Source organism: Leguminivora glycinivorella, chromosome 6 (genome assembly GCF_023078275.1).
Source record: "Leguminivora glycinivorella isolate SPB_JAAS2020 chromosome 6, LegGlyc_1.1, whole genome shotgun sequence".
Lineage (NCBI taxonomy): Eukaryota > Metazoa > Arthropoda > Insecta > Lepidoptera > Tortricidae > Leguminivora > Leguminivora glycinivorella.
The window spans coordinates 23,904,681-23,921,349 of NC_062976.1; the positions used below are offsets into that span (position 1 = coordinate 23,904,681).

Consider the following 16,669-nt stretch of genomic DNA (forward strand, 5'->3'; position numbering starts at 1 on the left):
CTACACTCTTGCATCCACGCGCCGTGGAACTAAAAAAAGTCCGATTCTGATTTTAAAATGTTGAGAAATTGTATCGTTTTGATACGACTTTGAACATCCTTCAAACATCTCATGTGGACCAATTAAAGTGGCCGAAACACGAGGGCAGACGGTTTCTGATGCCTGTTTCACTAACTCGCACCTGGGTACCTAGCCAACGACGCCACAATCTATTACGATTCGTAAGCGTTTCCTAGCTACGAAACCTCCCTGTGCTTTTTTGTAGTGGTGCGACAGAGAGCCAGAGTGCCTTCGCTACGTAGCGTCAACTATTGACACTGTAGATTCAGTGTTAATATTTTTTACACAAACAATAATATCGGGGGACACCAGAGTCCTTACACAGATCAACTTAGCCCCAAACTAAGCAAAGCTTGTACTATGGGTGCTAAGCGACGATATACATACTTAAATTAGATAAATACATACTTATATAGAAGTACATAGAAAACACCCATGACTCAGGAACAAACATATGTGCTCAACACACAAATAAATGCCCTCCACAATGGCCAGTGTCGAAAACCTGTCCTTAATTGTCATTTTGTATCAGACTGAGAACTATAAGCAATTAAATTAATTGTGTAAGATGTAATACATATGATGTGGATGTACTGTAATGAATAAACAAAAAAATAAAATAAACAAAACGATTGATCGAATTTCGGAACGGATAGAATGTTGTCACCACCAACCAAAAATGTCTACGTATCTTCGATTTTAACTCAAGTGCCAAATAAATTCAACCTAGTTTTACGCATAACCGATTTAATTAATATCTAAAATTCTTGTACAGCTAAATAACAAAAATCTACAAAACAATAAACCATATCAGATTGCCAAAAACAGAATCACCTTCCAGGGACAAAAAGGATAAAAGGGTGTCCACACGTCCACAAACGCGGCCGTCCTGAATTATGGCCGCGATCTTCTGGATAATATATTTAAAACAGTTCCGTCCACGGTGCACAAAATGGATTTATTTTAATTTAAACTCATTAGATTGCTTTGTTTTGGTAAAGATAACGCTTTTTGTGTAATGTTTATGTTGTTTTAAGTTTTGTTTGTACTTTTATTGTTATAGCTTGGGTTGACAACGTTTTTTGAGTCAAACAGGAATTTAAAAGGATTCGTTTTTTAAAACGAGGTGGACACACAATTACAAAAATGTGACAGACGGACAGACAGACAGACAGACGGACAGAGCGGCATCATAAGGGTTCCTTTTGTACCTTTTTGAACCCTAAAAAGGTTATAAGTACATAGAACCAAAATTACAATTTTAGATAAGTATAATATACGTTTAAGTACCTTCTGAGTTCTTTCCTTACTAACATAATAAATGCGAAAGCAGCGTTGTTTGCCTGCCTCACGGCAAGGTCACAGAGGACAGATATGTCCTCTGTGACCTCTTCTCACTGAAATAACAGGTAAAATTTGCTATGGATATGTTAGAAATAGGATTCAAGCCCTGAGCTAGGACATGATACGTCAAAATCATCAACGTTCTTGGAACTGTTGGAAGGTTCAACAAGAATGAAAAACTTTATATTTTGTCTATGTGGATAGCGGTTGCCATAAAAACGAGTTCGTCAATAACATAAATGTCTTTCACCATGATGTACGTTGTGTGAGTGCAATTATATAAAATAAATACGTGGCCGTGGAGTTGTTATTTACTCGCCTATCCATAGAATCAGCAGCACAGCCCACTAACAAATTTCATTCAACACACTTAAAGTTCTAGGTTAAAACTAACAGACAAAAAAAACGAGGACTCTAGAAGCCTAATACAGGATAAATGAATAGAAGTATTCAAACACCTAAGAAAGAAAGATGAAACCAATACAGCACCTGAAATAGCCAATGTTTCAACGTCTTCGCATAAGATTAATAAGGTACCCGTCTCACTCCCAAATAAATTGCAGCTATGCCCCAGATGCTCAGCATCCGTCCCTCTCTATCCACTTAGGAGCAGGTGTGTAAGATATATTTAGTATGTTAGTGGCCAGGGTAACCAAATGCACAAACGCTTACAATATCGTTATCGTAGCTAGCTTTCTCTATAGCTCTTCCGTATTGGCGCGACAGAGTCAGACTGCATTGCGATCAGCCTCTAGCGTCTACGGTTGTCATTTCGGCCGGCCGGTGTGTAAGATATATTTAGTATGTTATAGTGGACATCAGGTGTGAGTTCCGGTCATTGACCCGAGCACCTTCGACCCTTTACAAATTCTGATGGCACTTTATAAATTGGTACGTAACTGGATTTTTCCGGACAGTTACTTTTGTAAATGAGACTGGAGAGTCGGAAATGATAATAATGAATTTGCATTTCAGAATATTTTTTTCCTTGTTTTTGGATAAGTTATGCTTTTGGGAACTAAATTAGGAAGTTTTTAGCCAGATGGGTTGTACTTGTAAAAAAAGTTGCTTAAACGTATTTAGATTAGTCTAGGTTGCAAAGTGTTGGAACTACAATAAATGATAATATTACTACAATAAATGATTTATATAGAAAAACAACTTTTAACTTACGTTGACTTTTACAAATCGACTAATATTTTATGAAATGTATCTAATTAAAGGCACTATACGAAAATGTAAAACCTAACGAATATGTTTTCTTCTTTCACAGAGGACGGGTGAACTTCATGAAAACTATAAACAGCGAACTTCTAGCACGGTAAGTAAGTCCAAGTTTTTGCCTTTCATGCATAAAAACTTAACATTGGAAGTAAACGTCGTGCATATTTAGCTTTTTCCTACTATCTGCATTTGAGCTTCTGCCATTAATTTTGACGTTTTCCAGTATGTGCATTTTTGACTTTCTTCATAATTGAATTTTTCCCAATGTTCTCCCTATCGAGTAACGCATTTAAAACCCATGGTAACCCAGCTAAACGCTCCACACTAAAGCCACGATCCCGAGTTCCGTTTAACGTGGCGCTATCGACTTACCCGCGACAGCCGAGAAATATATCGACGCTGAATATGCTGGCGAATTTACGGAGTTCAGGAATTGGCTCTAAACTCTGTATTTTACTGGATAAACAGTTCAGTCTAGGATTCCATATTTTATAAAAGTAAATCTTAGATTTCTTTCGAAAAACAGTCGAATGCATATTTTGAAATCACGTCACTAACAAAAACCCTTTCTCACTTAGAAATTTGACGGGTTTGACGACCGGTTTGGCTCAGTCGGTAGTGACCCTGCCTGCTAAGCCGCGGTCCTGGGTCCGAATCCCGGTAAGGGCATTTATTTGTGTGATGAGCATAGATATTTGTTCCTGAGTCATGGATGTTTTCTATGTATATAAGTATGTATTTATCTATTTAAGTATGTATATCGTCGCTTAGCACCCATAGTACAAGCTATGCTTAGTTTGGGGCTAAGTTGATCTGTGTAAGGTGTCCCCAATATTTATTTATTTATTTATTTTATTAAAATCCTTTGGTGAGAGGAGTGTGCATATCATTATGTCCTTCAAAAACATAACTTGCAAAATGAGCTTATGGATGACAGTTTTGTACCTTAGATGCATGGTATCGTTTAGGTTTTACTTGCAAAATGACAATTTTAAACTTACACTGTAGGACAGTCTCATATTGACATAAAATACACGGTTAATTCACGTTTATTCTGTCTTTATTGGATTTTAAATTAGTCAAATGACAAAAAATAATATCGTCAATCTTATTTACTTATCCATCCTCAATTTCTTCTATTTGAAATCAAATTCCTTAATAGTATCAAAGACCTAAAATCGGGGACTATACTTAAATTCAACAGAAAATTCTGTGAAGAAAAGTTCTTATTCAGACTTAACCTTGTTAAAGCAAAAAGATACTTGTTATTTGTCAATTAAGCAGGAAACTTTATCCAGTTCCTTTCAGCTTTGTCTTGTTAAAAATGTTATCGTTCTAACGTTATAAAAGAGGTGTACAGAATGCCTTCCATGTCTTGTCATATAAGCGTCTTATACTTTCTTATTTCTTAGCGTGCACGTAATCTGCACTGTCAATTTACTTTTAAAATAAAATTGTGTAGAAACTAGGGAACAAATAAAATTATTTTATCAAACAAAATTGTTACCTAGGTATCGTGTGTTTAAATAATATTTACGTGTGTTATTAAATGTAATGACTTTTGTTTATACTTAATCAAATTTTATTTTAAAATCTCAACTCTTGACCGTTTGATGTATTCGTGTCATATGTCCGTTCATTTTACGCAAATCTTTCGATCCCTTTGAGGAATTCCTTTTTTACGACTCGGCTCGTCTGTGAGGGCCGCATAAAACTAGGATCCCCAATATCGCGCCATCTGTCTGATCATCCCGAAAAATCACTCAGAAGGCAAATTACGGAATCTTGCAAGCGTCAACTGAAGGGGCATTACGCAGGCCGAAAGGCATTCTTTTAAACTCTTATTGGAATATTTCGCTTCCAACGCGAGACTAATTATTCCTCGCTTTTATTTTCATATTTGTCCTAAATTGTCAATGACTTTTGAAGAGGGTTTTTTTCGCTTTGAAGGATGGAGGAAAAACATAAATCACCTTCTTTTGTTTTGTATCAAAGGGACGAAAGTTTTTAAATCTTGTTTAGTCTCATTACCGAGTTATCTGAGACTTGGGAATGAATGCATTCGACGCACGCGCCGTACGTATGACACGGTCACCGGTCACGTTAATAAAACATCTAAAACAAAGGGAATGAAAGAAACCCTCGAATAATATTGGGCCGACCGCCGGAACGGTGTTGAGCTTAAATTTTCGGGTTTTTCCCGGTTTTTCCAACTTTTGCCTTTCCTTCCTGACTTGGTAACGGACCTTTCGAAGTTCATCGCGGTTTCCCGTTTGTCCTTTGTTTGAATTTATTATGAATGAAGTGTAGAGAAACTGATCTGAGAGTTCCCATTGTGTAAAGGTGCTTAAGTCTCGCCTAGGTAGGAGAACAAGTGAGAAGAATTAGCTAGGAACAAAAGGGGTAGGTAAACAAGTTTGTGAAGGCTGCTTAGCTCCCCCCTAGCATGTGGGGGCGGCAAATGAGACGCCATCCAGAAAACATTATGGCACGTGCCGATGAAAATGCAGCGTTTCGGAGTTTCGCTTACAATTTATGGGCTTTTAGATGTGTTTAGAAACATTTAGAATATCGTTTGGGAGGATGGTGGTAGTGGTTATGTTGCAATTTGTTATATGCATTAAACCCGACAAAATATCGTATTTCTTTTGATCATTACTATTTTTTACCTTTATACTTCATTGGTCACCAATATTGGAAGAAAGATGATACAATACAATACAATACTCTTTATTGCACACCTCACATAGTTTACAAGTAATGCACAAGAAACAAAAACAAATTAAACAGAGGTAACGACAGGCGATCTTATCGCTTAAGAGATCGCTCTTCCAGACAACCTTTGATGATGATGTACTTATTACATATTTAGGTAGGATTATAACTTAGACTAAGGTCTTATTGCTAAAGAGTGATATTTTCCTGACAACATTAGGGTTGTGATCTTACCAAGGGAAAAAACATATAAGACATTCGTATTTATTTCCATTTCTACATTTAAATCAACTGCAAAAATTTCCTCCACAAACCTTACATAAGGCGAAACTACTCAATCCATTAACAAGCTCAATAATCAAGTTACTCAACTTCTATCTAACCGCAGAAGCTTAAAAGCTTATAAAAAGCGGATTACAGACAAGCTTATTAGAATATTCGAAGCTCCGATTACGATAGGGGAACAAGTTGGTTAATAACCAGTAAGTTGTCGTTACACACGTTCCTTTCTCAATTCTATAGCATATTAAAGATACCCCTTTATAATTCAAAGTATGGTACAAACAATATACAGTATCTTGACTGTTCGCTAGTTTTTCGCGCGTCAAACACATAAGAAATGTATCTGTTCTTCAGTAAAATACAGACACAACAGACAGGAACAAATTTTTGTGATTTAGCTCTAAAGAGGGTAATAAAATATAATAGTCCCGAATGGTTAAAGTCACACATCGCGGCCAGTGAAACCTGGATGAAACGTCTGTATGTCGGTAAAAAGGTAAAATAATGATTTTAAATCGCGTTCAACCTGTATGTGACTTTAAATATGTGTACAAATTGCAAAAACTTAAACTTAAAGAAATACGAGTTCCAAGGGAAACATTATCCTTTCATATGTAGAAAAACAAAAGTGAAGCATAGATTCTTAAAGGCATAATTTAATAAAAGGTTACAGCTGCATATTTGACAGGGGTCATCTCGAACTAAATTGATTTTCGCATAGGGGCACCGCACCGTCTGCAGGGGAGATCTGATAAAATACTATTTTACACATTACTGCGTTTGCTTAATATCAGAGCCTGTTTGTTACTAAGTAATAGTAATTGAATGAAATACATTGCGAACAACGTAAATAGACAAGAAAGCCTTATACGTATTGCAGATAAGAAAAGTAGTCATTGTTTTATTAAGTATATTTTCCTAACAAGATCTCGTTCCGATCACTTAGATTCCCAGTTTACTAAACTCTTAGATTAATGCAATCAGTTGTTTTGTTCAATAAATTACTACTTTCTTAGAAACGACAAAAAACGCTTTTCATTAAAAAAACATGATGCACATATGGATTTGCAAGCAAATAGGCAGGTACTGTAATGTGAAAACGAATTTGTCGGCCGCCGCCGTGACTCTTTCAAAATCACTAACGCGTACAAACTCAAGATACTGTACAAAGCTATACTTAGACAGCGTTCCACCCTTACGCAATTATATCTAAACATTTGATTCATGTTTGAACTTACACTTAGAGTTTAATATTAAACTGCGCTTTTAATTGCTAGGGGGATGAAAAGCGACACTTATCACCTTTTCAATTCGGATCACGTGCGGAATTTACGCATGTTAACGAGTTTAACTGTACCATAATCATATACCTATAGGTACAAATAGTCATAGAGTTATGTATGGCGGCTCAGTTTTAATATAGATATATTTTTATCATAGTTATAACCATCATCCTCCTTGCGTTATCCCGGAATTTGCCACGGCTCGGCTCGTGGGTGCCTGGGGTATTTTGGGGTATTTGTTATTTATTTTTTTACAAAAAATTGCTTCATGTGTATATGGTTACATTGAACTAGGGATGTACCGACTATTGATTTGGCCGACTAGGCCGACTACCGACTAGTCGGCGCTTGGGTGGCCGATTAGTCGGCCGACTAGTCGGCTAGTCGGCTAGAACATAATTTTCGACTAATTCCCCAGAATTTTTGAATGAAATTGGCCCTTTGTTAACGCTCTTCATTATTTTTTACAGGTTCAAATGTCAATGAGAATATAGATATAAAATTTCCATTGATAACAAACGGTTTGGCTTAGTGGGTAGGAATTCTGCCTATGAAACCGATAGTCCTAGGTAGGACATTTAAATATTTCTGAGATGATCACAGTTGTTATTTTGACTAACAAAGGCATAACAAATAGGTTCATAATACAACAATATCAGCTGTTCATTTGTGTTTGTACTCTATCACTTATAAAGTGCCGACTCATCGGCCCTTTTTTCCGACTAGTCGCCGACTAATCGCCGACTACAAATGTGGCCGGATAGTCGGCTTTCCCGCCTAGTCGGCGACTAGTCGGTACATCCCTACATTGAACATCAATTCTAGCAAAAAAAATACAAAAAATCTCCTTCGTGAAGTTGAACATAAATGCGATCCGTCTGCTGTTTGTTTTGATTTGCATAAAACCTTTCGCCTACTTCAAATTCCATGCCATAAAATCATTAATCTTCGAACAATTAAAACACAATAGATAAACTTTTATCAGCTCATAATCTTAGAAGAGCTTGAAAATCGAAAGCTGTATAAGACCTTACGCCCTTTTAACCAGGTCAGGTAATTAAGTAGGTTAACCTTTTAACGCCACCCCCATTTGTTAGGCGGGTATCAATGACGGATGCGTGTAGATAACAGCTCGTTATTCGTAATGCTTAGGGAACACCAACCACCAACCAACTAGCCTAGCCTAAGCGTCAATCGTGACGAACAAAACGTACATAGGCTGTCGCACCAATGAAAAGCGATATTTGGACATAACTCATCATCATGTCAGTCGTTAATCACTCACTGCTGAGCTAGCTAGGGCTAGTCTCATCCAGAGGTGCCTCTCAGTTTGTCGAATATCGTTCAACCAACGAGCCAACGGATGCCAGGCGTTTCTTACATCCTAAAACGACCACCATACTATCAACATTTTGGCCCACAAGACCGAATGAAGAATGTTGAGATTGAGATTCGACTCCGCACGGAGGTGCGAGACGTTTCTGATGGCTTTCCCAAGCTTAAGATTAAACGGAGTTGGGCGGGACATGTTGCCAGGCAGAGTGATGGCAGGTGGACCAAAATGTTGAAAGATAGTTAAAGACTGTGTACGCTAGAGAGGCAGTATGCCCAAAATCACAATCACAAATACACTCCATAGCGGCTGCTTTTCATGCTTTAATAATCGAGATCACTTTACACTGGAGTCTACTACTCACTCAGAAAACCAATGGGAATAAAAGTTGATATCAGTCAATTTATTAACCGTGTCGAGTTATAACTGGTTACCTAAGTGACCTGCGACATTAAACAATGAAGCTTTTGTGCTTTACTGCTTGGAATTTGTATACTTAAAATGTTTCATAGGTAGTACAGTCAGCTTCGTAGAGTGAGCTGCAAAAGTGCATGGCGGATTTATCAATGAATTCATTTTCTCCATGCAATTTTGCAGCTAACTGTACATTGAAACTGTATGTGTCGATATTGGTACTTCATAGAAATGGCGTGTCAATGTAAGAAACGGTGTGCAAGGGAATCAGAATCAGAGTAATTTTATAAACTGAAATAGATATCATACACGAAAGAAAAAAACAACAATGCCCACTGGTGGCCTAGCAGGGAATCGAACCCGGCGAAAATTCTCTAGTGTATGCTATCTCTGATAAGGCTAGGCGCCTTTGACCAACTCTAAGGGCTAAGTTGTGTGACTACTTATAAAAAAATCAGAAATATTTAACAGAATTATTAAATTTGTTTATTTATTTATTTAAACTTAATTGGACAATTGGAAAGAAAAAGTACAAATGGCGGACTTAATGCCTTAAGGCATTTGTTCTATTAGGGAAGAATAATTTTGTTTAATGGTTCAGCAATATGCGTCGTGTCTTGCCTGCTCCTATTATTTTCAAATATGACCCAAAATGTCGGTTTCCATAAATGTGAACCAAGTATAACACAGTATACCCTTTCTAAGATCTTCCGCACACACATTGTTTGTGGTACTAAAGCTCCCCTTTCATTAGGCTTCCCACACGCGAGCGTCAAACGGATCGTGTTCGAATGACCGAAGACGCTGGGGTAACTGACGAACCACTAGAAGTAATATTAAACCTTATTTTATAGTAATAACGGTTAATATTCAGTTAGTATAAAGATGTGAGGAGTTAGAAACTACAATAGTATTTAATTTAACCCATTCACTGCCTAGGGCGAACATTGCCGTTGAAGTATATTTGTATAGTATTGTGTACTCTCGTAGCATGAAATTCAAATTAGTCTTTAAGATTAATGAGCTCATTTGTTGGCTCAAATATTGTTATTATACCTACTTTATTATGAGTACCTATGTAATGTACAGTATGTAGGTAGATACCAAAGAGGATCGAGTATTATAGAGAGTTACTGTCAAAGTAAAATATGTTATCACAGTGCATAGACTGCCATCTCTCGACACAAGCTTAAAACTTTTGAACCTCAGTTTTGACAATTTGTCCCATATTGTTAGCTTGGTATGTGTTAAAATGTCAAATATTAATATTAGCGCCATCTAGCCGAGCGTTCCCCAAAGGTGTAATGCCATCTAGACCACCGTAACTTTTTCTCTAGGGCTTTGAGGTACGTTTTTTTTTAGACTTATCCGTCTAAGATACGGAGTTACATATGTCTTTGGTAGATACTATGAAAAAACGATTTTGAACGAAACTGATTTAAACTTTCACGATTATTACACATCATTATTTTTAAAATCGGGACTTAATCGCGTATAACTACATATTAAACTGAAAAATATCGTCAGTGTTGTATGTCGACAGAGTAACATCCCTAGTGCGCAAACAGTTCAAGTTGATAATCAAAACCAAGTGCGGGTAGTTCGAAAAACTCGCGCGGCTGTCAGAAGGTGTTGATGTCATTTCAAGCCAGTCTTCTCCGAGACCACGGGGACAACGCCGTCCTTGAAACGTTGGAGGTCAGTTTAATATGTAGTTATACGCGATTAAGTCCCGATTTAAAAAAAAAAGATTTTGAACGATTTGCTAATATGGTATTAATATGAAATCGTCTGGAGTGACGTCACGGTCAACTATTTTACTTTATATCTTTCTATCTGATTTATTAAATAGAACTCTGGTTTAAAAATAACTACTGGCCACGTTTTCGTTTTCGCTTTATTCCGTTCCGTGCATGGTATCATTCTTTCAAAAATCTATATAGTTAGAAGTATAGAAATATATTCAGCAAATTACAAAACTACCTACCAACTTTACAATGTCTATTTTATTCATAAAATGGCATTAACATACAGTTATTTGATTCAAATTCTTCAAAAATCCTACAAAATTCGGTCACAATTTTAGAAAATAAAATTCGATCTTCGTCAAGTGTACATAATGCCAACCCTTGTGACGATATCCGATTGCAAAGTTGTCTTAAATCAATTAATTGCAAAAGAAACATGCTTAGAACCGTTTCTTCGCTCTTTATGCCAACTTTTGTTTGACTTGTTGTTGCTGCTTGTTCTTTGCTTTTCTGTACCTTTTGCCGTTTCATTCACTAACGTTTTTCAATTTCTCGGGTTTTTTTTTAATTCTGTAAGAGGCAAATGAGCAGACAGATCGCCTGATGATAGGTCACTGCCGCCCGTGCCATGGATACCCGAAACACCAGAAGTGTCGGAGGTGCGTTGCCGGCCTTTATGATGGTACACTCTTTTCTTAAAGGTTTGAAGGTACCACGTTGATTTAAATTATAACAGAGGTGACCTATGTAAACTTGATGCTTAACATAGAACTGACATTTGTGAAATTGTATTTATATCGGACTTTTTGAAATTTTAAATCCCACGCATTTCCTCCCTTGCACTTAATTTCGACGCAAGCCAATAAAAATGCAGAGAGGGGTAGCCAAAGCTCTGGGGAGCTCGCATCTGTCGATGCTCTTCCAAGCTCCTATCTTCGCACAGATCGACTCAATTCATCCAGTTTAATATAATCTGTGACTGGCCACTGACAACTTTCTATCTATTGTATAATGTCATCTTAAGAGGCTCACAGACGGGACGACTTAGGGCCAGTTGCATCAACTAACAGACACGTAGACATTAGTCTATCGAAATTCCCATACAAAAATTTTGCGAACGCTAAATTCCGTAACAGATAGTTTGGTGCAACCGCACCTTAGACGCATTCTATTCCAAGTAAATATGATAATAACTGTACTGTACTAAAATAGTACATTACGATATAAGTGCGTAAAAAAGGAAGTTTGAAACGAGTGGCGACAAATCAAAACACGACCGAAGGGAGTGTTTTAAATCGACACGAGTTACGAATTTCCTTTTGCACGTGTATCGTACGACGTGTTTCAATACAAATGGCCCTCCGAAGTTTCGACCTGGCATATAATAAACCACTTCTCGAACTAGTGCGTAAAAAAACACCATCTGCACTGAAAACCATTTTAAGGCCGTGAGTTCTTTTGTAACCATTTAATTACTGATATTTCTCAACTTTAAGAAGTAACATTCAAACCCAAAATCCCCCAGATTTACCTGATTAATATTCATCGTGGCATACAAAACTTCGCCAAAAACTCTAAAAAGAGAAGAAATTAAAAGCAAGCCTCATTAAAACGTTTGTAACACTGATACAGGGATCAAACCCAAGTCCTAATTACAATTCAACAAAGAGCGCCATCTACAAACGTAAGGGGGATAAATCCAAGGGGACCACAGGTCCCCCTTTATACCCATGAGCCCTATATAGCGTGATTCTGGGACCCGTATTTACCCTCCTCTCAGACGTAAGATAGGGGACGAGTTAAGTTGTCAAATATTTTCAAAAGACAAAGGAAAAACAGACCAATTAGTAAGTTTAAGAATGTAATCAAAGTGAAACTGAGAAACGATAGGAGGGTATTTGATTTAAAATTCGTCTGTCATCTTTAAACCCTAGCGACTATTTGAACCTTGAAGCGTAAATGAAAAGAGAACGGTTAATTTTATTCCAGATTTAAATTTGAAAAACCGGCGAACATCAAAAAAGGGTCAAGTACATTCGTCCGTAAACGGTATTTTTTCCTCTAAACACTGGCAACTTCGGTCTGTATAAAACATTTAGTTTTATTTGAATTTCGAATTGAAATAACCGGCCGGTATAAAAAAGGGTCTTTGATCGGTTTGTTATTGTAACGTCAACACGTGCGTCGACCGCCACACGTGCCCACCGGTATATTATCCATAACCATTTTTAAGTCTTATTACAAAGATATAAGTTCTACAAATAGTTAATGAAGTACATTAATGTGAGTACCGCTGTATGTAAACAGCGGTTGCACTATAAAACACCCACCGCCACCGACCCTGTATCAACATGCTACTAATTGAATTTAAGAATTCAAACATGGAACGTTGGCCGAACGGTCGCGAGCCGTTCGAAAACATTCAATAAATCGTATCAACCAATTAATGAATTCTAAAATCAACTCAATCAGTCACGTTTACAGTCCAATTTTAAATGAATATAAAATACTAATGTGAAGTTGCAGCTTTTCCGAATGTTTCAATTTAAATTAACTCGCAAAATGCAAATAGTTTTTATTGATTTCGATTGAATATTTTATCATGGATCGTATTATTGGTCGCAACAGAAAATATTTGCCATCATATGAATATTTTTTGTTTGCTCTCGTTCGCAAATATCGGAGTTGTATTATTTTATTGTTTAGTCTAGGTCTATGATATTAGAGATACGCCAATAATACAGACTGTGGACTTTCAAGTCGTCAAGACTATGACTAGATTTAGTGATGTGCAAGTTGCGGAAACATTCCAAAAAAAATCCTAAATTTCTTCAAAAGTTCACGAAACATTCACGAAAAATAAAGGGAATTTAAATTTATGAAAGGGAAAGTTTCCATCCATACAATTGTCCATACAAAATATGGAAAGTTTCCGAAGTTTTCCTATGTGAAAATTTCAGAATTATGGAAACTTTCCGTCGGCACATCAGTAACTAGAATAAACTCATTATTATAGTAAGTATTTTTAGCAAAGGATTAGGGAACAAATCAAATTATTTTTAACCGACTTCAAAAAAGGAGGAGGTTCTCAATTCGACTGAATTTTTTTTTTTTTTATGTATGTATGTTACTCGATATCTCCGAGGATCGTGGACCGATTTACAAAAATTTTTTTCTGATCGAACGGGTATAACCCCGAGATGGTCCCATTGGCACCAAGTCGGGGTCTGATGATGGAATCTTGGAGAAATCGAGGGAACTCTTCAAATGTTATAGGCACATGTAATGTTCTTAGTGTATTTTTCAAAGGTACACCAGTATTTACGCCTGATGGTAATAATTTTATGTGGCTGAGCTGATGATGGAAGGTCAACTCCTCAACGGTTAGGAGTTAAAGGATAATTCTTTCACTACTGTACATATATTCGGACTGATACATATAATATCACTAGGAACCACTAAAAATCAACAAATAAATTAATTTTTTAACAAAAAATAAAACCGCCTTCAAAAAAAGCGTGTTACAAAACACGGAGAAACTAAAAAGCCAAAAATAATAAACCTTCGAATTCAGATTTCTTATCGGATTGCAATAATCTAAACATCCAAATTATAAACAAATCAATTATTTTTGGAGTCGGGGCCAGCCTGCGTATGGTTGGGTGGGGCAAACAGGAAATAGCAAGGCGACGAACAGGTCTGGTACCGACTACAAAAATAATTGATTTGTTTATAATTTGGATGTTTAGATTATTGCAATCCGATAAGAAATCTGAATTCGAAGGTTTATTATTTTTGGCTTTTTAGTTTCTCCGTGTTTTGTAACACGCTTTTTTTGAAGGCGGTTTTATTTTTTGTTAAAAAATTATGGTTAACTGCGGAACAACAAAGTAACTAAGTATGTATAAACATAACTTGAATAGAAAATTTAAATTGCGCTAACAATTACCTACTTAACAATTAATTTATTATTGCTTTTGCGAGTTCGTGTGAAAGTCGAAATAAATTAAGTGGTACTTTTTTATAGAAATATAAAATAGAAGTCTTCATTATTTTGTTTTCTTTGCCGCATTTGACCTACTTAGGTCAATAACGTCTCAAAGGAGATAATCAAATGGCCTCTTACCCGAGATAATATTAACTTAGAAGATGTGCCAGAACTAGTAATTACCATTTATTTGTGTCATCACTGAAGGCTACATTTAGGCAGTACTATTTTGACATGTTTTCGCAAGAATTAGGTACCGTAAAGCGTAATAATATGACTTGGATTTTATATAACTCTTAATTACGAGAAAAGACTGTCTCTCAATACATGTAGATCCAATCAAAATTATAATTAGTTATCTTTATCTAAATAAGTTACCGCCCCTTATAATTCCGAAACAATTTTAATAATACGCCTGACATAATTAGAATAATTAAATAATAAATATTAATTAATTTAGGCAGTAGGGCGCGTCTACATTCTTCATATTGTTCTTCAGACTTTCAAAAGCAATTTTTTTTTGCTTTATTGTTTATAAATATTGTAGTATTGTCTTATGTATATACTCGTAAGTATATAGTAGTATAATATTTACATACGTTTCCTATTTTCCTCTTTCAGTTATTCTAAGGTTAGCTGGAAGAGATCCCTTAAAGGGATAATCTCGCCATTGTACATAACCATTACAATTATTCACTGTACTTGTAATTTGTTCTGTGCAATAAAGTGTTTACTACTACTACTACATGCGTTGCAACTATTTAATGATAATAACACACCACTACTTATATTTACTAACTGTTCTAGTATTTATGATCGTCATAATAAATGTCACGGCCAAATGACGACCTATCAAGCGATGACCGATATCTATCAATAAAAGACCCAATTTAAAAATATTGCGACAATCGCTGACTATAGGACCCAATTTAAAATCCCAATCACTACAATGACGTTGACGGGAATGGTGTCGGTGAATGAAATGAGTGCATTCATTCATTCGTTCGATCGAATCATTCAAATCTCCGGTCTTTGTTCTCACCTCTATTTTGATAACGTTTTTGTAACATCTGGGTCGACCGTTATTTAATATAATAAGAAGTAGTCGATGTTATTATGATCTAGATCTACTCATTTCAGCTTTTATGAGGTGTCCGTTAGTGCTTTATATTGTTTAAACAACTACTTGGTCTTTAGTGGTGACTAGATTAAACAGATTCAGAATCAGATTTTTTACTGATAAAGTATGATATTTTACTCGTCATTTTTTATAAGTAAGCATACAATAATTTAAACTTAAGTAATAATATATTACGATACAAGTGCGTAAAAAAGGAAGTTCGAAACGAGTGGCGATAAATTAAAACACGACCGAAGGGAGTGTTTTAAATCGACACGAGTTACGAATCTCCTTTTCGCACGTGTATCGTACGACGTTTTTCAGTACAGATGAGCCTCCGAAGTTTCGACCTGGCATATAATGAACCACTTCTCGCACTAGTGCGTAAAAAAAACACCATCTGTATTGAAAATTAGTATTAAGACATTTTACATGATAAAAATGTACATTATACAATTTAATTTCACCTATTTATATGGAATTTAATTTTAACTATTTTTTGTGGTTGGGTTAGCCAAAGTCTACAACGGAACTGATGTTGGGCTGGTTGCACTGCAAACTGATGGTTACTACAACTTTTCTTACGTTATCTTATCATGCTTTCCAAAACTACATAAAAAAACATATAGGTCATTTGACAGTTTCCAGTACTTTAGCATCATATTTTTTTCTAAAAAAATAGAACATTGCAAACAGACCAGGTAATTTGTAAATTTTCAGTGTAAAGCATCTTATTTTTTTTTTCTAAAAATAGAACATAGCGAACGGACCTCGATCCGGCTATCAACAGAGAACGAATGAAAATAAATATCGTGGTGCAAACTTATTTACTCACTTAAAGCCACTGTCGCCTCGACTTAGAACTTTATAAAGGATGTTATTCCTTAAGCACATCTAGAGTTAGCGACTCGAGCGCTCTGATAATAAGAAATAAAGTCACTCTTACACGGATATCTGAAGAATGACTTGGAACGAAGTAAGTATAAGAATCGCATAAACATTTGTGTTACGCACTTACGCATAATTTAGACACTTCCATGTTACATAGGTTTACTTTCTAGTTTCCCTTGCGTATTGATTGTCATTGTTTTTTTTTTTTCAAATTGCTCAAAACCGTGCTAGATAGGACTAAAATAACTACTACTAGTACTTATAATT

At 36.0% G+C, this 16,669-nt stretch overlaps 1 protein-coding gene across 3 annotated transcripts in view; it reads left to right on the forward strand.

The window, feature by feature from the left end:
• LOC125227585 (leucine-rich repeat neuronal protein 1-like) overlaps nt 1-16,669 on the forward strand; it is a 476,226-nt gene that overhangs the window by 241,980 nt on the left and 217,577 nt on the right. For 2 of the 3 annotated variants that reach the window (XM_048131927.1, XM_048131925.1), the window contains exon 4: nt 2,678-2,725. The exons of the other annotated variant lie outside the window; for it this stretch is intronic. In XM_048131927.1, the coding sequence (XP_047987884.1) occupies nt 2,678-2,725 (48 nt within the window). The remainder of the gene's footprint in view (nt 1-2,677; nt 2,726-16,669) is intronic. 3 annotated transcript variants of the gene reach the window in all.